Source organism: Salminus brasiliensis, chromosome 13, assembly GCF_030463535.1.
Source record: "Salminus brasiliensis chromosome 13, fSalBra1.hap2, whole genome shotgun sequence".
NCBI classification, from domain to species: domain Eukaryota; kingdom Metazoa; phylum Chordata; class Actinopteri; order Characiformes; family Bryconidae; genus Salminus; species Salminus brasiliensis.
Window position 1 is genome coordinate 35,910,075 of NC_132890.1, and position 27,262 is coordinate 35,937,336.

Genomic DNA, 27,262 nt, shown 5'->3' on the forward strand with positions numbered 1-27,262 from the left:
CCCTCTTGTCTCCTCTTTCCTTCTCTCGCCACATCCATCTGCGAATAAATCAGCCACAATCAGAACCGAAGCTACTGCATAAACACATCCCTGGGCATGGAGTGTTAATTAAACTCTACATTTATTAAATTAAGCGTATAAATCATTAACCTATGAAGTAGTACGTGTAATTTGTAATTTGCTGTAATTGTACACGGATCATTTCTCACCCTCGTAGCTCACTGCTCGAATAAGCTCGATGTCTTGCTGTCAAAAGTACAGAGGAGATATTAGACCATGCTGTGCAGGAGCCGTCTGGACTTGTAAGGGTTAATAAACACATCATATCGTTTGATATTAATGGTGCCACTCTCCATTCTCCATATCCTTCCTCTTTTTCCTTCGTAGAGTTTCTGAGGTTAAATAAACATTCTGTTACTGAAGGCCCTTTCTTTAGACAATGTGGCAATTCAGAGGCACATTCATCACCACCTCTCGCGCTACTTACCCCTCGTCTCGGGGAATTAGAAGTGAGGGCTTTTTCCATGCTGTCTCGTGCAGAGTGAATGTCTGAAATTCATACAGTCAGTCGGGTGGGGAGCTGTGTGGTTGGAACAGCGCAGGTATGTGTACGCAAGGGCCGCGTAATGCCCGGTCAGGCTCTCAAACAGCCCCTTCAGGTAGCTCCTGTTTTTCACAGGTCAGTGTCCAGTCAAAATGACTGAGGAACGCTGCTGTGAACCGATGAGTTTGCCTGGCAGCCACGTAATGCAATGCAAGCGATGGCGGCAGGTTTCCAGGGGCTGGTGAGTGGTGCTGCATGGTATGTTAAGTTGCGGCGGGGGATTTGTTCCTGGGCCAGATGCAGTTAGTAATGTTACCGAAATGAGGTAAGTAAGAGGATTGAGTTACAAATGGGCATGAGGGTTGTAGTAGGCCTACGCAGGTCAAATATGGAGATAGAAAGACAGAAGAAGAAGGAAAGACCTGGTTGGTTCCAGTCCTGAAATCCTACTTCTACCAAGCAGTGTACCTGATCTGATGGATTAGGATAGTTTAAAATAGGTAAACACCAACATATGCAGGACTGGGATACTCCAGAAGCAACATATGCAGGACTGGGATACTCCAGGACCAACATATGCAGGACTGGGATACTCCAGGACCAACATATGCAGGACTGGGATACTCCAGGACCAACATATGCAGGACTGGGATATTCCAGGACCAACATATGCAGGACTGGGATACTCCAGAAGCAACATATGCAGGACTGGGATACTCCAGAAGCAACATATGCAGGACTGGGATACTCCAGGACCAACATATGCAGGACTGGGATACTCCAGGACCAACATATGCAGGACTGGGATACTCCAGAAGCAACATATGCAGGACTGGGATATTCCAGAAGCAACATATGCAGGACTGGGATACTCCAGAAGCAACATATGTAGGACTGGGATACTCCAGAAGCAACATATGTAGGACTGGGATACTCCAGGACCAAGGCATGCAGGATATGGGTATTCCAGTACTGAGAAATGCAGAACAGGGGTACTCTAAAACTAAAATATGCAGGATAGAGGTACTCCTGGACCAAGATATGCAGGACTGGGATACTGCAGGACCAAGGCATGTAGGACTGGGATACTCCAGGACCAAGGCATGCAGGATATGGGTATTCCAGTACTGAGAAATGCAGAACAGGGGTACTCTAAAACTAAAATATGCAGGATGGAGGTGCTCCTGGACCACAATAGGGTGGACAGGGTTACTCCAAAATCGGTACGGAGGACAGGGGTACCTCCAAGACTAAGATATGCAGTATTTGAGTATTCTAGCACCAGGACATGGCGGACAGGTGTTCTCTAGAACTAAAACATGCTGGTTAAAGGTACTCCTGGACCAAAATATGCAGGACTGAGATACTGCAGGACAATAATTGGCATGACAGGATTCTCCAGGATCAACATTTGCAGGATTAGAAAACTGCAGGACCAAGACATGCAGGATATGGGTATTCCAGTACCAGGAAATGCTGGACAGGGGTACTCTAAAACTAAAATATGCAGGATAGAGGTACTTCTGGACCATGATAGAGTGGACAGGGGTACTCCGGAATCAGGGTACAGAGGACAGGGTACCTCCAAGACCAAGAAATGCAGTATATGAATATTCCAGCACCAGGACATGCCGGACAGGTGTTCTCTAGAACTAAAACATGCTGTATAGAGATATTCCAGGACATACAGGACAGGGTTACTCTAGAACTAATATATGATGGTTTTGGGCATTACATGAACAATATATGCAAAGCAGCGATACTCCAGGACCGGGACATGCAGGACAGGGAGAGCACAAAGCAGGGTATATGCAGGATTTGGGTAGTACAGGGACAATATATGCAAAGCAGGGGTACTCCAGAACTGATGCATGCAGGACAAGGATACTCCAGAATAAAGATATGCAGGATAGGGGAGCTCTAGGGCCAAGAAATGCTGAATAGAGGTATTCCAGGACCAGGACATACAGGACAGGGGTACTCTAGAACCAACATATTCAGGATATTGGTACTTCAGGACCTAGATATGCAGGACAGGGGTACCCCAGGGCAAAGAAATGCAGGACAGGGTTACTCTAGAACCGATATATACAGGATTTGGGAATTACAGGAACAACATATACAAAACAGAGATACCCAATGAGACCAAGACATGCAGGATAGGGGTACTCAAGGACCAAACCGTGATGGGCAGGCACACTCCAGAGCCAAGTTATGCAGGACAGGGGTACTCCAGGACCACGATAATGCATGAAGAGACTACCAAGATCTTAACCAGGAGTGCAGGTTATTTAGATAGGTGTTCAACAATTTACACTCTCATTGAGTAATCCTAATGTAATGCTTCTTTATGAGAAGAGAAGAGTGAAGTCCTTTTGAAAGGACCTCCATTAAACATAAAGGTTCTACAGCTACAACCTCCTACCAAAGTCAATAGGTGTAAAGCGGGGGCGTCAATTCCTGGCCCAGAATTCCAATTCCAGCTCAGTTTGGTGATTTTCCTGCTCCTAAAGTCAACCAAGGTGTGGCGGAGCAGGAAAATTAAAGAGTGCTTTTGTTTTAAGTAGACGATGCCTCGACGTTTCCCACCTCTACTGGACAGAGTGGACGGGCCAGACCGCTCTGGGCTCCAGTGCTTGGGCCCTGCCCATGCTGTCCTGTCCTGTCTGTCGCTGGCCTGCCGAGGCCACCAGACCTGACTGGATATAATTACCTCCACATCTGTAATGGATTACGCCCCCCTCTGCACACACACACACCCCTGCCATTCAAAGGGTCCTTTATAGGCTGTCGGCTTCTTACTGTTCCTTATTAGAGCAAGTGCACACACACTGACACACACACACAGCATTACTCAACGCATACCTATTCATGCTGATGCAAATACACTCCGGACACATGAGGCCGCACGCTTGCGGTATGCGTGTGCATGCAAAGTTGTAATTATGCACAGAAACACTCGCAGCAGTGTAAGACCACATGCAAAGCCTGTAGCTTTATATAGCGCATAAGCACTGCCCATTCTCTCTCCCTCTCTCTCTCTCTCTGTCAGACACACACACACACACACTCACACACACTCCACCAATCGTCTCAGTTACACTGGCTTACACCTCCGTAAGAAATCCTCCCTTTTCCTGCAGCTCTTGCTGGACAGCTGCTTCTGCCCATATTTTTAATGACTCCATCAGACCGTGTGTGTGTGTGTGTGTGTGTGTGTGTGTGTGTGTGTGTGTGTCTGGACAGAGAGTTTCTCTCTATTATCACAAACTTTGATGTCTTCATATGTCTTTCACATTCTCTGCCCCCCGCCACACACACAGGATGACCAGAGCTGTAATTCCCAGTCTGGCCTGTCCAGCAGAAGAGCTGAGGGACCTTCCTATTGGACAGTCCTCACCTCAGGGCCTTCATCATATCTCATCATATCTAAAAGGACGCCTCTGTTAAAATAGGACACATATACTGATCAGCCAGAACATTAGTACCAGGTAAAGTGACTGATAATCTGTTGAGGGGTGGATCTACATAACGGTCAGGTCTTGAAGGTGATGAAGGTGCTGAAGCAGGTACAAATGGTCAAGCGTAAGAATCTGAGACGCTTTAACAAAAGAACCAAACTGTGAGGTTCTAGATAGACGACTGGGTCATCAGAACATCTCCAGAACATCAGGCATCAAGTCCTGTGGGGTGTTCCCTCCTGGGATGCAGTGGTCAGTACCTACCAAAAGTGCTCCAAGGAAGGACAACCGATGAACCGGCGACAAGGTCATGAGCACCTAAGGCTCGTTGATACTCATGAAGGCCCCGCCCACCTCACAACTTACAGGACTTTTTCTATATAGCGACACCAATCCTTGACTGGAAATGGAAAGATATGATTGGTTGCCTGGCTGGTCGTTAAAAAGCTATAAACCAGGAGGGAACTTTGTATGTACAAAAAGGGGCGTGGCATTATACAAGGGGAAAGTACCTGGGTGTGCTGCTCTCAGCCATGATCCTTTGGGTTAGCGCCAGCTTGTCTTGAGAGAAAATCCAACATAGCGGAAGCAAGCAGCATTTTGTGCAAAAGTTAATTACGATTTTTAATATTAAAATAATATTTTATTTATTATGAAAATGGTCAGAGAAATATTGGTCTAAATTTGGCCTTTTATGTCCTTTAGCTTTTTATCTTAGGTTTTTTTTTTTTGTCCTTTAGGCCTTTAATTTGAATTTATCACGCCACCTGCTGACAGTAGTGGTCGGCAACCTGGCAACGTCATTAGGTAAGGTAAGAATTTTTTTGGCGATGTATTAATGCAAACGTTTGATGTTGTCTCTCAGAATAATGCGTCATCATCTCTAAATAATTCAATTTTATTTCATTAATTCGTTGTTAGACGCAGTGAGAGTACTTTTTAAACTACTTATTGCGTAGAGAAATAAGCAGTACTTAGTCAAAAGGTAAATAATAACGGGTGGTCCAGTGGACTAAGGTGCTGTCACCATGATCAGAGGGTCGCTGGTTCGAATCCCGAATCCTCTGATCATCGGCAGTCGGGGCCCGAGAGAGCGCAATTGGCCTTGCTCTCTCCAGGGTGGATAGATGGCGCTCTCTCCCCAGCTTCGCTGCAGTGCTGGCAATCACTAGTGTGTCGGAAGCATGCACTTCCCTCCAGGCGCTTCCCCATGCCCGGAGCACTACTGTGGCACCTGGGAAGCAGAGGGCCTTGCTCTCGGCCCAGGCAGCTCATCGAACCCAGGCATCAAACCCACAACCCTGTTATCAATATCCCAGCAGAGCCGGAACACAGTGCCCCGACATAGTAAAATAATCTTTTTACAATACGCTTCCCTCCAGGCGCGTTGGTTCCCCGGCGAAGTACGAAATACTAGGACTTGACTGTGCACGCTTCGGAGGGGGGCGTGTGTTGGTTCGCCCTCACTGGTGTCGGGGGCACATAGGGGCACATGGGGGCACATGGGGGCATACAAATGGCTGAAAGCAGCACATCCAGGTACTTTGCCCTTTGTACAATGCCATGTGGGGGGAGACTTTGTACGGGTTGGGTAATTGGCAGCCCAAATTAGGGAGAAAATCATTCATTAAATTAATGAATTAAAAAATAAAAAATATATATTTTTAAAAGTGGAGAGAGTGTTATTGCTTTGAAACACTTATGATTTATGATTTGAAATTAAAAAATAAGTAATTTTGAGATTCTGCGTTAAAAAAAGTAAAAAAAAAGATAATTTTGAGAGACTGAATAAAAACATTATTATGAGATTCTCAAACTTTCAACAAATTACTGCCAGAAGCTGCATTTAAACACACACACACGCACACACACACACACACACACCCACCCACCCACACACGCACACACACACACACACATTTTTCCCTCCCTTTTTTTCCTCCACCTGGCAGGAATGAGCGTCCATACAAATGAGCTCTATATTACGCAACTGGAGTGAAATTTACTTTCATATAAGTTTCAAACAACTGAAGCTGCATGACTGTTCCACCGTGGAAAACCTCCGAAATGTCCTGACCAAAACCTGGTACCCGTGAATCTGACCAATAAGCACCACAATCATTTTTACTCTTGTCTTCAGGGTGATCAATAGGAGGCCTGTCCCCAGATGTGCAGAACCAGAGGAGGCCTAGATCGTCTCCGTCCCGTGAAAAGGAAAAGAGGTGTGTGTGAGCCGTTTGGGTGAGAGTCTGTGAGAAACTGTGAGGTTCTGGATAGATGACTGGGTCAGAACATCTCCCAAACATCAGGCATCATTCATCATTCATTTAATACCTAATTTTTCTCATTTTGAGATTCTTGCAGGCGGATTTCTGAACATTTTATTGATTTAATACCTAATTTTTTCTCATTTTGAGATTCTTGCAGGCGGATTTCTAAACATTTCATTGATTTAATACCTAATTTTTCTCATTTTGAGAGACATTTGACCTCTGACCACCACAGAGTCCAGAATCCAGGCGAATTTCTGTAGAAACGCTGAGTCTGAGTGGGTTTGCTGAAAAGGACGACAGCTGTGATGAAGATAATGAGGAGTGGACGCACTGGACACTAAAACATCTGAAATAACTTAATAAGAGTTTAATAAACTTGAATAATAAACTTAATAAAAATAACTTAATAAGAGTTTTGACTGAAATTGAAATAAATAAATATAGTCAGTTAAATAATAAACTGCACTTCTGTCCAGTTTTATAAAGACCTGTGTGTCATACGGGGCCCGAAACCCCCCAGGCAGGCCTATTGGAGATTACTGAACAGCTCGCAGGCTACAGTACTATATGGGCTTCCAAAGAAGCAAACTCTGGCCATCAAACCTATTTGGGTTTGGGAGGCACAAATTTTTGCTAGACCCCTTCCACTACTTTGGGTCCCCCTTTTCCCTCCATTCCTCCATCTGCATAAACAGTCAGGGCCTCCCTCTCTCCCTCCGTCCTATTACTGCAGGCCTTCCCTCTTCCCCTCCGCGTTCTGAGGCTGCCCTCCATCCATCCTCCCACAGAAGGTCCCCTTGTTCTTCCCATCTCACCTTTCAGCCCCCCCTCTCCCGCTCCCTCAGTGGAAAGTGTTGGGGGCCAGGCAGGCTGGACCGGGAGGCCGATAATTACCTGGTGCCACCTGAGAGCTCCAAGCAAAACACCAGCGAGGGCCCGTAATTAAAAGAATGAAAGGAGCGAGTCTCTTTCTCTAGGTTTCGTGATCGGGGGCCCCAAACACCAGCGAGGGGCCAGCGAGGAGAGGGGTGTAAGAAGGAGAAAAAGACGAGAGAAGAGGTGGGAAAGGATGAGAGGGTGAGGTGGGATTGGGGTGGGGGGGCAAAAACTCATCTGCTTGTTATGACTTCCACGCTTTCACACCTCGACCGTGACCCAGAAGCCGCTGCCAACGTACACTCTCGCTTTGGCCCGGACCCACCTTCCAGAACACGCAGAGGCGCAGGGAACACTGGGAAAGGAAAGACCAGGACAGACTTTGAACATTGTTCAAGGTTTTATTAAAAAGTCAAGAAAAAAGGAAAAATACAAAAAAAGAAAGAAAGAAAATCAACCTCGCACTGGATCCCTGGGCTGTTCCTAACCCCTCTAACCACCCCCCCCCCTCCCCATTAATATATATTACAAGGTTTTACAACTGGCAGTGGTGGACTGAGGGGGGCTGGAGGGTGGGGGGGGGGCACTTTAACTCTAAGTTTCGTAAAAGGGGAACAATCCCGATCACAACCTGATCTAAACATACGTCCAGACACACGGCTCCCTTCATCACGACACTGAGAAAAAGAAAAGGAGCTGCAGCTCCGCTCTCGCTTTAACCCTCCTGTTATGATCCACTGTGAGGAACAGCAGCAGCGTCCAGGTTCGACAGACCCCTGTTTAAACTGACCACCCAAAAGCAGTTAGAAATAAAGAGGACTTTAATAATAAAGTATAATTTAGTGTAATTTAGTCAATTTCACCCCTTACAGAATTCACCACAAGACAAATATAATAATAATAATAATAATAATTTGGCTGGATTTTGGTCTAAATGTTATATCTGTACCCTTTGTCACCCTTATTACTGGCTCAAACTAAAGAACAGTATGTGTGTAATATATTGACATATATCAACATACAGAAAATACAAACACACACTAAATTAGTCATATTTCCATGTACATGGTTATTATACTAATTAAACCCAACAGAAAAGGTTTCATCCATTAAAAATGATTAAAAAAATAAATAATAATAAATATATATATATATTTCTGACGTCTTGATTCAGGTCCTAACAGGAGGGTTAAACAGGAGCCACTGGCAGCAATGCTGTCAAACTCTAAAACTGAAGCCTTTATGTAATAACAGTGGGCCTCGTTCCCCAGCATCGTCCTAAAAACAGCCTGGATCAGTTTTATGGTGTTTTCTGCTCTGATAAGGCTGGATCCCACATATGAAAACACTGGGGAATCAGAATCCTGGTGAAGCTGAATGAAGCACCAGTGGGTTTAAGAGGACACTGAATGAGGCCCAGTCTCACTAATAACAGCATCATCACAGGGAGGTGGAGCCACGAGCTGAGTGCGTCCATAAGGACAAGGAGAACCTTTTGGGCTCTGTGATGGCAAAGCGCCTGTCAATCAAAAGCAAGCAAGGCTCCTTCCGCTCATCACTGGAGAGTTTAGGCTGCTAGAAATCTGCTCTGAAAAACAGCAGCTCAGCATCACATCACCCATCTGCTCAATCTATCCAATTACCTCAATATCTGATAAACTGCTATATTTATAAAGAAGACACCAGCACTAGCCCCGCCCACCCAAAAAAAATAATAATCACAAAGCAGGGTTTCTCACACAGCCAGATAATAAAAGGGTTGCCCAATAGTAATCTTCCACATCTCTATTCCTATTGGATAAGCCTGAGTTGGGCCTTTATCTGTTATCTGGCCTCAGAGCAGGGGTGAGCAAAGTCCAGGCCGAGTGCAGCACAGGTTACTGACCTCCCTGCCAATTAACAGGTCAGTTAGGTCAATTAGCTAAGCTCTTCAGTAAACATAAACAGTAGCTTTCTCATCATTGGACATAGAAGCAAAGCATAAACGCAAAGGTATGGTGCCACCTGCAGGTCAGTATAGAGAACTACAGCACGACAAACACATTTCCCTGATATTTCAAACTTATGTCCTATGGGGGGGTAAAGAAAATTATATATATATATATATATATATATATATATATAGTAATACACACTATGTCCAAATGTTTGTGGACACCCCTTGTAGTGAAGGCATTCAGCTACTTCGTCATACATGTGCAAATGCACACACTAACACTTAGTTACGCTTCGTCTAGTTCTAGTTAAGACAGCCTCTCTAAAGCAGATAAACATGACCTATTGGCACCATGCTGCCTAACGCCAGGCCTGGCCTACAGAGGGGTATAAAGCCCCCCCAGCATTGAGGAGCTGCAGAGCAGTGGAAGAACTGTGTTCTCTGGAATGATGGATGGTGGTGGAGCTCCATCCAGTACTTTTAGGGACGAGTTGGGACATTAAAAATCAAACACCCTAATGCTCTTGCAGCTGAATGCAATCAAATCCTCACAGCAATGCTCCAAAAACTAGTAGAAAGCGTCCTTCCCTTGCTAGTAGAGTCAGTTACTCCAACAGCAAGATCAACTCTTAAAACCCTTAATTTTAACAAGTGTCCCAAAACTTTTGTCCACATTGTATATTACTATCTAAATATTGTCCCGATCCTTTTCCTGGAGAAACCAAATTCAAGCTATAACCGATTCCACTGAATCAGTGGCTGAGCCATGAGTGCTGAATCCTGGTCATGCTGATCAATCAGCCTCTGGATTTGAGCCCCAATCAGCCAATCTAAGGCAGATGGCAGAGTAGTCTGAATAATAGAACCAGGTCTCAGCATCCCTACAGCATCCCACCTGCTACAGGCAGCATCTCCAGGATCGGGTGCAGGAAATTTAGGATTACTTGAGCTTCCGTGAACGCTGGAAATCTAGGGAGTGTATGTTCTATGAGGAGAAAGCATTGAAAATATATATAAATAAATAAAAATAAAAAACTTACACATGATAAAATTCACTCAATTAACATCAACAGACATGAGCACAGCAAGACCCGGACCAAGTGATCTTGCACTCTTCCAAATGACCGGAGTAGATTTTTCACTAATCTTTATTGCAAAACTGAAAAACAATGACTGAAATAACAGACGATGGCGGCAGGTTTTATACAAAGAAGAAGAAAAAGAAAAACACGTTAAGAAAAACCTCGTGTTCGGTTTAATCCACCTCTCGGGTTTCATTGTAAATCGAAGGACAACCAAAGACCAGTTTACAAGGAATCCCAACAGCACTGACTGAAACCAGGGGGAGGGGTGCACCAATACGACAGAGCATAAGGGCTTCATTAAAAATATCGACTGGTACTCAGCACCAACAAACCGCTCATCTCAGAGGCGTGGAGATTCGCACCTCCGGCTGAAGTCGTGTCATTTCACTACGATAATGAGGTGCTTAAAGAAACGATCCGAACGCAGCAGACATGATTTCAGCTAGATCAAAAAAATGCTTTATTCATTTGTACTTTGTACTGCTTGTACTCTGAAAAATAAAAATAAGAAAAAATAAATCACATTACAAAAAATAATTTGGTGCTGGTTCTCTCCATGAGGATAGTACTACGACATAGTACTGGTGCACCACAAGAACAGCTGGAGGTCCTATTCTAGAGCATCACTAAAAAAACTGAAAAAAAGAAGTTCAAGATCCTCCAGAATATTCGGTCGCAGCTGACTTGTGCTTAATTAGCTGCCCTGCCTGACGAGGAGACACAGACAGGCGGAGACGTACACCGACGACAAATCCTTGTTTTGTTGTTTTTTCTGTTGATTTTTTAAGAAATAAGTGGCTTAAGGTCAAATCTGAAATGAAGGGGAGGAAAAAATAAATCTTAAGCGCTCACAGAGATCTCATCAGAGATAATAAATTTCCTGGCCAAGAAAAAGGAAGAGTCACCAGTAATAATAATAATAAACGACTTACAAATATAAATCGGCTTTCTTTCGTTTGTCAATATGAACATAAAACATCAAAAAGGGTCGAATATACCAGGAAAAAAAAAAAAAAAAAAAATCTAAGCAGGGAGGTTTCTGTTTAATACGCAAAGAAAGCAACGAGGGTCCACATTTTGCCTTTTGGAATCGAGGGAGGTAGGATCGGGAGTAAGAATCTGTTGTACTAAGAACGCTAAAGAAAGCACCCTGCACTTTATTGGGAACGTTTTTGCCTCTTGGAATGTCGCTGGCTGACCGAGTCCTCGTCGCTGCTGGCCTCCGCGTCGTCCGCCGCCCTCCTCCCTGAACGCCTCAAGCCAGTTCTCCTGTTCTCCCGCTCGCTGTCGCTGTCCTGCTCCCGGTAGTCCTTGCGGTTTGTCGTGGCTACTGTCCGCTTGCTCTTCCTCTTGCTCACGTCTTCGTCTTCTTCACCTTCGCTCTCGCTCGCCGCTCGTTTGCGCTGTCGGCTTCGGTTCCTCGTCGACCGGCTGCTGGATGCGGTTCTGGCTTGCTTCCCATTCTGAACCTTCCTCCTTCCCTTCTCCTCTTCCTCATCCTCGTCATCATCCTCATCCTCATCCTCCTCATCATCCTCATCTTCTTCTTCTTCCTCCTCCTCTGCATCATTATCATCATTGTCGTCGTCATCGTCATCATCTTTCTCCCGGTTTGGGGCAGTGCGTTTGCGGGCCCTGCGTCGCAGATAGCTGACCCCAGGCAGGATCTTGTGGAGCAGCTCGGTGAACGTCTGCTCCGTGCGGGTCATGAACTGCAGCACGCTGCTGCCCGGCTGGTTGTACTCCTCGGCGTTGGAGAACACCAGCTTGATGTCGTCAATGAAGTCCTGCACGCTGCGATACTGCGAGGACTTGAACTTGCTCTGCATGGTGCTGAAGTCCATGGGAGTGCTGATGATGTCTTGATAGTCTTCGGCCTCCTCCGCTGACACCGGCTCTCTGGATGGGGAAGGAGAGTAGAGTTAGAGATGGCAGCCTCACAAGTTCTCAAGCAACCACTGTGCCTACTGGACTACAAAATGACCAACTATAGGCTTTTTGTGGGCTGTTTCGGGACCCGTTTGAGAGACCTGAAGCAAAAAGGTGGTAGGCCTACCAGCAAACACACAAGGATCTCCTTTCCTAGTGACTAAACGCCTCAAAAAGAACAGCCAATCTAGCCACATCTTGCTTAAATGTATGAAGAACAAGACAGTGAGAGACTGTGAGAGTCAGTGTGTTTGGGATTACCTGAAGGGCCAGCTGTAACGGAACTTAATCAGTTTTTGAAGGATCTCTTCACACTTCTCAAGCTCCTGTGCTTGCTTGCTCTGTCCTGTTCTCGAGCTCTGACGCACCTACAGGAAAAAAAAAATAATAATAATTACAAATATAACCTGGATGCATCTCAAATTTCATCCCCATCACCCAGAAACACCTAAAAATATATATAAAAAATAATTTTAGAATATCTGTTAATATAATATAATAATCTGATATTTTATAATCAGATTTCACCCATTTCCCGGCCCAATTAGGGCCGCCAATTACCCAACCCGTACATAATCTCCCCCCATTGCACGCGAACCCACGTCACCAGTCAAGCTGATCACTTTTCGAACTGCTGCTGAAGCAACATTACCGGGGAACCACCCGGCTCCAATACACCAGCATGCAGACGGCACTGACCGCCAGCACCGCAGCGAAGTGACACACCCTGGAGAGGGCAAGGTCAATTGTGCTCTCTCGGGGCTTCGACTGCCGATGGCTAGCAGCATGACCGGGATCATGGTGACTGCGCCCAAGACCCCCTGGGGCCCAAAAAATAAGTGTTTTTAGAAACACAGAGACCAGGATGCAGTTTGGGTCAATGCTGATCTCATTGAAGAACACCAATTTGTGGCCTCTACACCCCCAGATGCACAGATCTACTTGTAGGATTCCCACAGGGTTTCTCACCAGTTCCTCGATGTCTGCAGGGTTGCTCGGAGCCGACCGTGATTTAGGAGCAGTTTTAGGTGCTGGTTTTGGGGCAGGTTTAGCAGCAGATTTAGAAGAGGGTTTGGCACTAGGAGGAGAGCTTTTCTTGGACGTCGACTTGCTCTGACCTTTGGACTTCACCTTCTTTCTCGGCCTCACTATAAAAAAAAGATAAATACACGAACGCCACCAGACAGGAAGGGCGATGATGTGGTGAGTGGGCAAGATTATGTAGGAAACATAATAATAATAAAGAAAAGTCAAATTATAAACAAGCCAAGACGACTCACAGCTGTGCCCAGTGTCCCGCTGCTCATCTTCCTCAGAGTCATCCTCTTCAGACTCATCCTCGTCTTCCTCCTCTTCGTCCTCCTCCTCTGTGTCTTCGTTATAGTTTCTGTAGCAAAGAAACAGAAGCAGCTGCGTTTACATTTGTGCTGTCGCTTAAACCGCGTGTAAAGGCAGGGCTGGGTATTGGCGAGAACCTGGCATGCATAAATTCAAAGCTGATTTTATCCAATCAAAGCCGTGGGATTCGTGGACACTGCCATCTAGTGGTCAGAGTTTAAACAACACAATTTAAACACATATCAGTGCTGCAAACATAACATTGTGATGTGTGTGTGTGTATTTTCCTCACACCCATAATGTAAGGGTACATTTTTCCTATGAACACCCTGTGACTGAGGGCAGGGATTCCAGGTTCCAGCATTCTCTCACCTGCCACGAGAGGAGCGGCGGGCGACGGTGGGTTGGCAGGCTGGGCAGAGCCATTCACCCTCGGGTATGCGATAGAGGGCCGGTCTCAAGCAGAAGAGGTGGAAGGCCTTATTGCACTCATCACACAGAATCAATTTATCATCTTCTCCAACTAGAAAAACAAGAGATTTTGTTTTTATTATAAAAGAAAAAATCTCCAACTTATCAAACTTCTAAGAAAGCCGGGATCAATACATTTAATTAAATTTAACTAGATGCTTAATAAATGAGGCACAATATCAGGTATAAAAACATTAGAGGGGTCAGTCTACGGTTCCCAGTTTATGGTTTTCCTCAACCCTACAGTCTTGCTTCGTGAGTCTTAACAGGCTGAACAACTTCAGTACCGCTTACCTTTCTTGCGGCAAACTTTGCAGCGAGCGTTCTCTGCCGACATGTCCCACTTGATGCAGGCATCAAGCATACCTAGAAGGACATGCATGCGGGAGAAGGTCTGAGCCTCACGTATGGCAGTCTTCCACTTCTCCACCGCTGTCGCCACCTAGAGGCAGAAAGATAAGATGAGGAAAAACAAGCAGAGCACAAGCATCAGTTCTACAGCAGGCTTTCCAAGTTTTGGTCTAGAAGAACTTTGACACTGTGTGTCCAAATGTTTGTGGACACCCCTTCTAATTAATGCATTCAGCTACTTTAAGTTGCACCCATTGCTGCTGACACAGATGACACACAGCTTGTCTGGCTATTTTAGAGAAGTACTGCCATGGAGTAAAATTCTTTGGTGGAATGATGGTGGCGCTCCAGCCAAAACTTTTAGGAGGAGTTGGGGACAAAGGATTGTGATCATCCACCATCCTGACCTTACTAACGCCATCAAATCCGCAGCAATGCTCATCCAAAATCTAGTAGAAACCCTACCCTGGACAGTAGAGACAGTTACTCCAACAAAAGCAGGATCAACTACTTTTAATACCCTTGATTTCAGGAGGAACAATGAAGGAGCAGATGTCCCAATACTTTTGTCAATATAGCGTATGTAGGGCTATTTGAACTAATTAGATGGATCAAGAGAGTTACAGCAAGCTTGTATACTATATAAGGACCAGACTACAGGATGTCCACAGTTGGAAATTGCTCTAAAGGACATGAAGGGAACCCAATTAAAGACATTTTTCTAATCCAAGATGCTTAATAGATTGCCCTTGATTACACACTCACGCGCACACACACACACTCACCCTAGCCTCTTCAGCCAGTTTTTTCTCCTCGTCCACCTCCTCAGTCTTCCCACCCTCTTCCCCACCCTGTTTCTTCTTCTTCTTTTGTTTGGGAGCCATGAAGCCCTGCAAGAACTTCTTAATCACGCTCTCCTGCAACGTGATCACACACTCTCCGAAATCCTTCAGCTTCTCCAGGCCTTGCACCTGAAAAATAAATAAATAAATAAATAGGTTGTCTAGGGCCAAAGGGAGAGCTCCTGAAGATAAAAGTAGTACAAAATAAATAAATAATAATACTACTAATAAAATTGCTTAGCTTTTCAGTATGATTTTTGCAAATGTCTCAATATAACCTTAAATATTTAATAGCAAATTCTATAAAAATACAAAAATTGGTGCCAGTCAACATTTAACATTACAAAGCCCACACTCCAGCCATTGCAGAAGAACACAAGTGACTACTAATTCCCCAACCACTTACCCGCTCCTCAAACTCTGACGTGTCCTCCATGAAGCCCAGTCCACCCTTCTCCAGACGGGAGGCCACCTCAAGGATATCGCTACGCAGAAATTTGAGCAGCTCCTGGTGGCCATCGCAAGTCCGCAGGCCCAAGTTGCCCTTCTTGCTCAGATGAATGGAGTGCATGATGTCCTGGTACCTAAAGTGAGAAGCCATTAGTACCACATACACACACACACACACACTTCAACACCACTGAAGGAGTAGATGTGCATATAAACACCACACTCACTTGACTTCGAGTTTGAGTTTCAGCTCACTCTCTCGCACACCTTGTGAATGAAGATTTTCTATAAGCTCCTCCAAGTCTTTTGGAGAGTCACACACGAACCTGAGAGGAGAGTCGGAGAGATAACGCAGTTATAATATCAGCTGGCTCATTACTTTGCTCTTAAAACTGGGTTTAAAACGGATGTAAAAACGGACCCTAGATCTAAACGTTGCCACAATATTGCAAACAGGCAGAGTTGGGCATAACACATCAGATCACATGCAGCACAACATTTCTGCTATGGATTTTGTATATATCTGAGAAATATCATAAACAGAAGACAACACACCAGCTAGTTTATTCATTCAATGCTTTACTTCCATAATTTCATACCAGAGGTTTTGGCCCTGTTTCGGCACAGTGGTCTCCATGTAGGTCTCCAAAACTGGCAACCCCTGCTGGCCATTCTCATTAGTGGCACTGGCAATGCTTCCCTCGTCATCCTTGTCCCCATCTGTATAAAATAAATAAATACAAAATACAAGTTTAACATATGTAATTGTCACGGTCATATTAAAAATATAGTATATTTTGGCCAATTTGCATTTTTGACAAATGTCAGCTGTCCTTATTTCACAATTTCAGGACGAATGGACCAATAGAGATGCTCCAAAATTGCTTGTAATAAAAAAATAAAATAAAATTATATATATGTATGTAAAACGGACTTCCATTAAAAGTCTCAGAAACGATATATATATATTCTACACATATATGTGTGTGTAATTTTATATATATATATATATATATATATATATATATACACACATATACACGCCATTTTGTAGATACAAGGTTTTTGCGAGCGCAACTGAACATCTAATTATCCTATATGTAACTGTAAAGGACAGAAGTTGCCCGTGTGAAAATGCCAAGGCTTTTTTCTTATGACCACGCTCACCCTCCGCATCCTCTTCTTTCTTGATCTCGTCCTCATTCTCCTCCTTTTCCTCCTTCTCCTCTTCCTCCTCCCCCGGTGCCGGCTCAGGCTGGGGAGGAAGAGTAAAGCTGTATTCGATGCTCTCGTGCACCCAGCCTTTCTCTATATACAGTCCAGGAACCACATCAGAGAACAGCCAGTACCTGCAGAGAAAATGCAGATCAACATCAGAAACACAGGAGATGTGGGCATGATGCAGGAGAGTCAGTGTTAGGAATACTGTCTAAACGGATAACGGTCAAATCTTTGACAAGATCTAAGTTTCCAGTTTATTTTGATGAATAAACTCTTAATAGAGGATCAGTAACATCAGCAGCAGCAGCAGTGAAGCATCTGAATAAACCAAGGTCAAGATCCTGAAGACCACCCCATATTAAGAAGTCCCCCTAGTGGCTGTACCGGTTGTGGTTGCGGTCAGTGCCTAGGGGCGTCCTTCTCATCACCAGCTTGGCTTTAGCGATGCCATCCTGGAACGCTCGCTCCGCTGCAACTCTCTGCTTCCGGATTCGCTCCTCCTCAGCCTCCTTCTCCATGCGCTCTAGATCCAGACACAGCACAGCATTACACACATACGTAAGGTGACCCTGTTGTTCATGCAGTGGTGTTTTCCATCTTCCCTTTTTGCATGTTTCCCCCCTCTGGCTCATGTGCTTCACATGTAGGTATTAGACATAGTGGTGCTGGGAGTAGCTTACAGTGTCAACTCTGTGATTGACCGTCAACATGACTGAGTGAATGCTGTAGGCAGAATACCCTATACCGGTGTTCATTTCTCATACAAATCAAGTCATGCTGGAGCATTTTTGGATACTTTCTGGCTTTTATGTAGAATTTTGACTTTTTTGAGAAAAATGTTAATTTCTCTACCTTTATTCTGTCGTTCCTGTTCCTCCTTTTCCTTCTTGGCCTGAATGGACATCAGCCTGCGGCTCTTCACCGTACTGATCATGTCCTCCGGCTCCGTGGAGGCCTTCGCCGACTCCTTCTTGGAGCTCCCCTCCTTCTTCTTCTCCGCTTTGCCTCCAGCATCCTCTGCTTTTGTGCCGATGCCTCCTGCCAGCATTTGCTCCTTACGCTTCAGCTTCTCTGCCTTCCGGCGGATGTTGGCCTCCTTGAGCGTGGCGAGCCGCTCCCTCCAGAGCCCAGCCGCGCGCTGCTGCATGGTCTCCACGTGGTCCTCCACCGAGTACGTCATGAGTATGCGATGGCAGAGTGCCACCATCAGGCTCACTTTCTCTTGGGGGGTCAGCTCAAACACCTCAGCTGTCTCGAGGCGCTCCAAGAACTCGCTGCTGACCACATCGTCGTAGCCGCCACCTCCGGACCACTCGCCTGAGCTGCTGGTGCTCTCGTCGCACTGCGCGTCCGACGGACGCAGGCACAGGCGCACGAGCTCGGACACAGAGTGCATAGTCAGCGGGATCTCTGAGAGAGGCATGTCCAGCTCGCTGTAGGCCTCCGCCAGCTCGTCCTGCAGCAGTGTCTGGAGGAGCACCACCAGGACACGGTTCAGGTAGAGAAAGCCACCCTTTTCTGCCGCCAGTGCCTCCATCAAGGCCTGAGCCGTGATTGGGTACTGGTCATCAGGCATGAGAAGATCGGCAAAGCAGCTGAGGAAGTCCGCCACCATGGCTACTTCTCCGAACAGAGCGTTGGGCAGGCCCTCGGGCATGTCAACCAATCGGAAAGCGGGTAGACCCTTTCCGTCAATCTCCTGGTCCTCGTAGCGGCGCTGCTGCTCGCGCCGGAGCTGCAACTCCTTCTCGCGCCTCTCTTTAGCCTTCTCGCGCAGCTTCTCCTTCAACTCCTCGCGCTTCTTCCGCATTACCTCCTGCTTTTCCTCTTCACTCATAAGGGCCCAGCGCCTCTTCTCCTCCAGACGCTCCCAGCGCTTCTGTACCATCTCCTTTAGCTCCTCAGGGAGGCGCCCACGGTCATCCGCGGTCAGGGTCTTCGCTGCCCTGGTCACCAACGCAGACAGCGCGTTCTTCTTGTCCTCTTTGCCCTTGTTCTCCTTATAGAAGCGCAGGAGGTGCAGAGCCATGGGCGGCAGAGGTTTGCCCAGTTTCGGGGTGCCGGGCCCCGCGCTCCGCGCTCTCTTTTTGGGGCTGTCTTTAGCGGAGGGACTTTTAGCCAGATCGAGCAGCGTCATTTGCTTCATTCTGGGCTTCTTGGAGCCTTTTTCGTCTTTTTTAGAGCCCTTCTGACTGTTTTGGGACTTGCCTCCGCTGCTCTTGCGACTCTTCTTAGGGTCTGAAAGCTTCTTGCCCTCGGACTTCTTAGGTGTGCCTGAGTTTTTCACCTTCAGTGGAGAGCCATTTACTTTCTTTACCTGAAAACACATTAACACACCTTAAAAATAATACAACCAGGACTGTCAGCACACAGTGATGGCCATGTAAGAGACATACCTGCATGTTTGCCCACAGCGTCGGGCTCAGCGGCATGTTTTGAGAGTCTCTTTTTTTCTTCTTCTTTTTCTCCTTGTCTCCTTTCTCATCCATCTCGGGTCCCGATTCTGAGGTCTTCAGCTTCTTGTTGGGTCTCCCTTCTGGAGAGCTGAGGCTCTTTCTCTTAGATGAAGGATTTTCTGCCAAAAACTACACACAGATACACCTGCATTATTATTATTCTGCTCATTTATTTATTTATTCTGTTTACTTTAATTTACTACTTAGTTTAGCACTCACCGCCCACCTTAAAACTCTTATTAGAAATTACTGTAATATAATAAAAGTACTATTACAAGACCAACTGCTGGAAGACAAGTCAACCATCAACTCTGCAGTAAAAGCAGTGCACAATACCTTATGCGGATCCAAGAGGAAGTCACTAAATTTGCTGGGCAGGTTGTATTTTTTCACCAGCTCGTCTTCCACCACCCAGGGGGCGCTCTCTCCCATGCCAAGCCTCAAAGCGTAGTGTCTGATGAAGTAGCGCATGATCTCTTTATTGGGGGGTCTCTCCGTTCTGAACAAGCTGTCAGCCGGGACGTCACTGATCACCTTATCCTCATTGAGCAGCTTCACGTCATATTTGTGAGGCAGAAATTTAGGCATGACCCACTTTTTCTTCTCCTCCTTCATACTGGTGGGAAGCTTTCTGGGAGAGCGCCGTGCCCGATCACCTACCGGGACAAACAAACAAAAAACAAACAAACACAGATATAAAACAAATATATAAACATTAAAAACAAACTTATTTAAACGGACAAATTCAGATGCTTTCCAGTAGGTAAAGGGCAACTCCGCTCTGGAGAACACGGCTAAGATTCGTAGTGTCTTACAGAGACTCTCTCTTTTGCTGTCCTCCTCCTTAGGCTGCTCCTTCTTCTGGTTCTCCTGGCTGGCGTTCTCCTTGTCACTGGAGGGGGAATCGCATGCGCCTTCCAGCTTTTTCTCAGCCTGTTCCTCTTGAGCCTTCTCCAGCGGGTGTATCTTCACCACAGTCACCCGCAAACTTTTATCCTTACCAACCTGAGCAAAAGCAGAAAGGCAGACATAAGGACCTCCCATAGGCTTCCACAGTAACACCAACACACAGCTTATGCAGAGATACAACAGCCAACAGTTACGCAACCATTTCCATACATTATGCAAAGATGTGATGAACAGAAGCTCTAAGCATGTAAAATATTTGCCTGGACCTGGGTCTAGAGCTCCACGGCGGATTGGTGGTGTGGGTTTAGACATCATGGCTTTCCATTTTCCTTCTTCTCATTTACGGCTACACCTAAGTTATTTTTCTGATTAATTAATTAATCTAGCAACTAATTTAATCGTTCATTTTAAAGGCTTCTGTGGGTGCACTAGATAAATTACCCATAAATAAAAATGCTTAATATTTTAATATTTTCTTTAATAATCAACCTACAAACACACAGTATGCATTTGCAGCTAACGTAATGTTACAGGTAACCTTTATTTTATTGGCTAAAATTCTCTTTAGGCCAAAAATGCTCTAGTTAGCTGATCCCGAGAGCCGATCCGAGCACATTTGTGAGTTACGTTTTACAGCAGCTCTGCACAAACCTCCTTAGTCACAGCACTACGCAGTTTCAGTTCAACGGCCTATAAGGACTTTGGATAAGCCATCTGCACTTTGCAAAGCTGGCGGATCACCACACTGCTGGGTCTCTGTCCAAATCTCACACACTCCTGATGCCTGTGGGCGAGTTTTTAAGCGGCAGAGTGTTTCACAACGGTTTAAAGGTGGTTGATTAGTAAAGTGGTAGTGAAGTATAGTACATGTACTCGAGATACACTGCAGGAACATCACAGAGGCCCTCGAATGATATCTGCGATCTAAAAGGTGATCGGTTTTGGCACAAAAAACACTGATTGGGCCATGTCCAAAAAACTATAAATAACTATAAATAAATTACATCACTGGATTACTACTGTATATACCTAAGGCACTTAAGGGAGTTCACTATAAGGACCTGGGTATAAGCCATCTACACTTTAAAAAGGCTACATAGGTAGTGCTGGGCGATATGGTAAAATACTTTCAGGACATTTTTCATGATGCATTTAATTACAGAGTAAATGCATCAGTAGCGAGAGATTTACTATAGACTATTATTCCGATCCTCTCCTGTACTGAATACAGTGATTTTTATTTATTTATTTATTTATTTATTTTTTTATGTGCAGCTCTTCATCTAATTACACTGTTAGTAATGACGCCTGCAGCTGATCAGTGTTTATTCAGCACCAACAGTCTCCTCCATATGCTTAGAAAGGTATATTGTGTATCGAGCTGGGCAATATGATGATACTTAATATTATTGGATAAATTTTGTTATGGTGATCACAATAAGCTTCTCTAATCATATGGAGGAGACTGTTAGTGTAATAAACACTGATCAGCTGCAGGCTTCATTACTAACAGTGTAATTAGACTGAAGGGTTCATTAGATGAAGAGCAGCAGATGTTGAGTAGAAATCACTGTATTCAGTACAGGAGAGGATCTGAACTGTAGTTTAGAAGAATCTGTAGATACTGAGGAGTTTAGTCTGTGATTTACTGCATGTATGGTGATGAATGTCGTGTATCATAGTATTTTTAACATATCGACCAGCCCTACTTGTGTATCACACATACACACACTTCTATACTTTACTTCCTACATTAATTAACACAGGTTTAATGGTGGTGGACACTTTTCAGTATAGGAGTGTGTGGGTTTGGGACACAGCCCGTCAATGCTCTTTGTGCAAATTGCATAAAGCCGCATTTCTGTGATCAATGATGTGCACAAGTCGCCTCAGCCCTACTCCCAGGCACAAAACCCCATGTAACTAAAGCAAGTTAGACCATCTAATTAAACACATTTTTGAAAATGCACATAAAAGCCTGAGGACATCACTAGACTGCTTGCTGTTAGAGCTTTTCAATCAGTGTTAATCAATCAATCAATCAGTGTTAAAATAAATGCTGTTAAAACAATACTTTCCTCTAAAACCACCGGACTTTCTTTTGAGTAATCACAGGAAACTGCTGCATCTGCGGCAACATTCCAGCCGCTAGTTAAAACTCTTACCAGGAAGTCGCACTCCTCCCCAACGGCGTACTTGGTGAGGATCTCCACCCAGGCAAGATCCACCAGTTTGTCTAAGGACACCGTGTTGTGGTGCACGATCTCCAAAACGGGCTTCTCAAACCACACAGGGTATTCTTCCTGCAGCCTGGGAACAGCCAAGACCACAGACATGTTTCAGGCACAATTTTTAGGGTAAATACCAGGATAATGTTACAGGAAAAGCAGCATTTTTGATGTTTGTTGGGTTTTTTTGTTGTTTGTTTTTTTTTTTCTACACCCTCCTAGTCTGATGCTCTGGCCCAAAAAATAAAAATGACCCGTTTTCTGTGTAACGTCAGAAGCCTGTAAATGTTGCAGCGAATCCAAGACTTAATGAGACCAAGCCATGGAAGCGAGCAGAGAGAAGTTGTTATGGAAACTAAATAAAAATGGATACAGACACTTTGAAGTGTGTCTGTTCTTCTTTTGAGACAGTAGAGGGAGCTACGTCAAGCAGGGCCCAAGAGACACAGTCTGAGAGTTATCCGAGAGTTATGCAATCATCCTCTATGAATGGGCCATGTTTTTACTTGTGATCTCTCTCTCTCTCTCTCTCTCTCTCTCTCTCTCTCTCTCTCTCTCTCTCTCTCTCTCTCTCTCTCTCTCTCACACACACCCTGCATCAGTCATAAGGGTGAAATATCCTCATTACAGCTCTTCGTGACACCACTGAAGCCACCACACGGGTGACGTCTGCTGAACTCCAGAACAGACGTAATCTGCACACAGTGCCGTTAGATTGGCAGCAGTGGTGACAGTACAGCCAATGACAGAGTGGAGGAGGAGTCATGTGACATTCACAATAGAGTGACACAGGAGGCTGGAAGATCTCCGTTGATCCTTCAGCCTTTGACAACAGCAACACCACACCAGGCCTCGACACATGCAGAGGACTAAGACAGCATACAGCGGCTGAAAGGGACACCGTTCTGCACCTTAGTCAACATGGTCTCGGTTTCAGTGACCGTTCTAAGGCGGGTTCTAGACTTTACTCATGGATTCGAACACTTATTGCCTGATGGTTTTATTACTCACAGCTCTGTGACCTCCTGCTCCTCCTCCCAGGCCTCCTTGTGCGTGAGCTGGCTGCTGCCGGTGCTTTTGCATGTCCAGATCCGCTCACCGTATCTCTCCAGCCGGGCCTCGTATTCTCTGAACAGCAGGGTTAAGGACAGAGACACAAGAGCAGCACACAGACACTCACTAAAAGACACACAGCTGACGAACATCTCACATCACCTCACTGCAGAGGATGAGGAGGGTGAGGATGAGGATGAGGAGGATGCTGATGATGATGATGATTATTATTATGATGACTTGAGATACCCCACAGCTTCCATGGGCAGCAGCTGGCTGGCCTGCCACTCTACTCAAATCCAGCCTCTGGTTCCCAGGCCCTTTGGGAGCGAGGGAAAGCGCGCCCATTCATAATTAAGAAGTCAGTTTGTAGCCGAGGAGCTCAATAATTAAAAGATGCAGCATCGGCCACGGATCCGACCCCAGCGTATTTTTCTGAACGAGCTCACGGTGTCAAAAAGGCGACACTTGAAACTGCGAAGCCCTTCAATTCGGGCAAGAAGCAGTGCGTGAATTAGGAAATCCTTACTCGGAAACTACAACTACTTTCGCTTGCAGTTCTTCTTAGGGAAGCCAGGCAAGTAAGTGTGTGGCAATAATAATAAAAAATAAATAAAACATTTAAGGAAAGCTCTGATACACTGATACACAAAGTGAGCAGGCAAGAATTAAAGGCATGAGGCACTACAGGAGGAAGATCCCTGCATTACCTGAACACGTGTGTGTACGTGTGTGTGTGGGGGGGCATCCAGCACCTTCAGACAGATTAATAGGAATGAGGATTAGTGGTGGGACAGGTTACAGGGGTCAGTCAGCACAAGGGTTTCCTCTGCTCTGGACTCACAACACAGGTCATGCTGACCTCAAATCTTTAACCTTAGTTATTTTAACAGCAAAAAAGGTGGTAAGTTTTCCTCTATTGCAATAATAAAAGCCCGTAAAGACACGAAAGCAGAGACACACCGGGTCTGTGTACACGGCGTTAGCCAGCAGGCTAACAACAGCCCAGCCAGCCGCTTCACACACCCTAGTGTGTAATATATATATATATAAATATAAATATATATATATATATGTGTGTGTGTGTGTGTGTGTGTGTGTTGTAGAGAGGGTCTTTCCTCCCCCCCCCCCCCCCCCCAGACCGATGTGTGACGCGTGTTAGCACGCTAGCTTGCTTGCTAACGTTAGCTACCTAGCTACCTACTGCTAACCCACTCGCACTAGAGGCACAGAGAGGCAGCAACTATCCCCGACGAGTCAGAGTCAGTCCGAGGGCTCACTGCCTCCATAATCCCTCTAAACCAACCTCCTGAAATAACGCCAGCTCTCGGTGCCATCAGCTAGCTAGATAGCTATAGCATAGCAAGCTAGCTCCAGCTACTCCGTTAGCCGGTTAGCTTCGGCGCGACAGCACCGCTGATCCGGGAAACGACTAATAAACAAGCGCAGGAAAAGAACCAGCGGAGCCGGACGGGCAGCTGGCTGGTGAAGCCCCGAGCCCCGGGGTGCTACTCGCTGCCCCGCTGCGGCGGAGGCAGGAGGCTAGCGGGCCCGCTGGAGCTCGGGCAGGAAGGATACTCTTTGTTCCTGAAGGCCTCCTTGCTGTGCTCGATGGTGTAGACCTCCTCGCCGGGGCCCGGCGGCTCGGCCAGCGGCTTCACCAGCGGGTAGGGCTTCCGGCCCAGCAGCGGCGCCATCCTTCCCCTCACAAACGCGGCGGATCAGTCCAAGCTCCGTCTAACGCTGAATCTCGGCTCACAGCACAAGCCCGACCATGAACTCCAGAATCCAGCGAGACCGCGGAGCGCCGTTCCCCGCGTTTCCACCGCCGACATCCACCGCGAGGCTAGGCTAGGCTAGGCTAGGCTAGGCTAAGCTAAGCTAGGCTAGCGCTGCCGGGGGAAAACAATAACAGGAGCTCGGGGGTTAGAAGAAGAAGCCGCTTAGCCGCCAGACACCGATTCGAGGAGCCGGCTGCAGCATATCCAGTGACCGGCCTTTTCGCACTTCGCAGCCGTGGGAAGACGGAGGCACGGCTCTCGGTGAAAACCGGGCCGATGGGAAACTTCTGAAGCCGGGATGGAGCGAGAGAGACTCGCGGGAAATCAGAGGCGCCTGTCCGGGGGCGTATGGCGCGCTTTCTGAGCCGTCCCACAATGCCCGCTGGCCGCCTTCTCCCCGGTGACGAACGCTGGTCTGTGCGGGAGACCCCCGGCACGCTCCGGCCGGTTCAGGGGGGGGGATTCGCTGCGAAGAACAAGTAAGTCTGGTTGAAAAATGGCGGGAGATCCTACTCCACCGGCAACATTCCGCTCGACCCCAAAAACTCCGTTACCCCGGCAGCAAGCGGCGTCTCGTCGCTCCGCCCCGCCCACGTCCCGCCCCGAGTGGCTCCCGATTGGCTCCCGATTGGCTCCTCAAACACCGCGCCCGAAGCAGAGCGATCGCATTGGCTTGCTTGGCTGTCTATCAGCTCGTCCGCTCCTTGAGCAGCCCCCCTGAGAGCGAGAAACAGCCGGGCACGGAGAGCGCGTTAGGTTGAAAGGAAGAGAGTGAAGGGCAGCTGGTGTTTAATTATTTATTAAAATATATTAATATTCAACTATATAAATGAATAAAAATCAGCCAGTTAATCAAATTAAACATTAGGACACAATCCAGCATCCACGTCTCCGTGAGGCACTTTCCTCCACAATGGCGTCCGAGTGTCATCCGCCTGTTTCTGGATCCAGCCCTGAAAGAAAGAGGGCGGCCGTGTGGATGGAGCAGAAACAATAGAGCAGACGTCATTTAGACCATTTCCCTCTAAATCCCCCCACCCCTCCCTCTCTACCTCCCCCCTTTTTTCTAACGCAGTAAATTTCAATACTGATCAATGCCTAGGAAAGGGTGTGTAGGTGTGTGTGTGTGTGTGTGTGTGTGTGTGTGTGTGTGTGTGTGTCAAAGCCTCCAGGGGATCTCAAGTCCACTAGTAAATTAGTAAATCTGGCTTCCGCCGTTTATGCCATCCATACAGTGAACACCCCCCACACCCCCCCAGTGAACATACACATCCGGAGTGGTGGGTGGGCAGCTATATATATAAGGGCCTTGGTATCGGGTGGTAGCCCGGGTATCGAACCCACACCCCTGTCATCAATAGAGCCTGGAGCTCCAACCACCACTGAGCCGCCACTGCCACCAAGCAGGGCCAAGTAGAGGTGCTTAAGGTGGAGCTACATCCAATCTTTTCTTCTGCATAGTTCGAACATTGAGATGTAAACAGCGTGACGTCCAGGGTGGTGTGATGTGAGAAAGGAGAGTTAATAGAGAAACTGACTGACTGACTGGAGGGGATTAGGGCTTTGGGATTTGAATATGTGTGACATAACAGGGGCAACGATTCAATATATTTTAAAAATCATATTTTTGGAAAACTGCTGTGTATAGAAAAACACCTTAGTGATGATGTATATATATATATATATATATATATATATATATAGAATATAATATACAACATGTATATATACAATATAATATACATCAATATGTCAATATTGATATACAACATATATATATATATATAGAATATAATATACAACATCAATATGTCAATATTGATATACAACATATATATATAGAATATAATATACAACATCAATATGTCAATATTGATATACAACATATATATATATAGAATATAATATACAACATATATATACAATATAATATACATCAATATGTCAATATTGATAAACAACATATATATATATATACAATATAATATACAACATCAATATGTCAATATTGATATACAACATATATATATATACAATATTGATATACAACATATATAT

The 27,262-nt window shown here is 45.8% G+C and overlaps 1 protein-coding gene across 1 annotated transcript; it reads right to left on the bottom strand.

Moving 5' to 3' along the window:
• Positions 1-7,541: 7,541 nt before the first annotated feature.
• On the bottom strand, positions 7,542-25,753 carry baz1b (bromodomain adjacent to zinc finger domain, 1B). Its single transcript, XM_072695188.1, has 19 exons — positions 25,002-25,753; positions 23,382-23,498; positions 22,308-22,452; positions 20,049-20,238; positions 19,570-19,889; positions 19,174-19,362; positions 17,630-19,094; positions 17,162-17,300; positions 16,724-16,905; positions 16,156-16,276; positions 15,784-15,882; positions 15,513-15,690; positions 15,050-15,235; positions 14,208-14,355; positions 13,815-13,965; positions 13,385-13,491; positions 13,074-13,252; positions 12,366-12,472; positions 7,542-12,074 (listed from the first exon to the last, which is right to left on the bottom strand). Exons 1-19 carry the CDS (start codon positions 25,118-25,120, stop codon positions 11,333-11,335), a joined length of 4,884 nt encoding a protein of 1,627 aa, XP_072551289.1. The 5' UTR covers positions 25,121-25,753; the 3' UTR covers positions 7,542-11,332.
• Between the last annotated feature and the right edge of the window lie 1,509 nt (positions 25,754-27,262).

Bases quoted from the DNA above. Each gene is read 5' to 3' on its own strand.
- baz1b (XM_072695188.1), bottom strand. From the start codon at position 25,120: ATGGCGCCGCTGCTGGGCCGGAAGCCCTACCCGCTGGTGAAGCCGCTG. The intron at 22,453-23,381 runs GTGAGTAATAAA...GGCTGTTCCCAG, and splicing joins GAGCAGGAGGTCACAGAGCT to GCTGCAGGAAGAATACCCTG. The intron at 13,492-13,814 runs GTGAGAGAATGC...TCTTTGCTACAG, and splicing joins CGCCGCTCCTCTCGTGGCAG to AAACTATAACGAAGACACAG.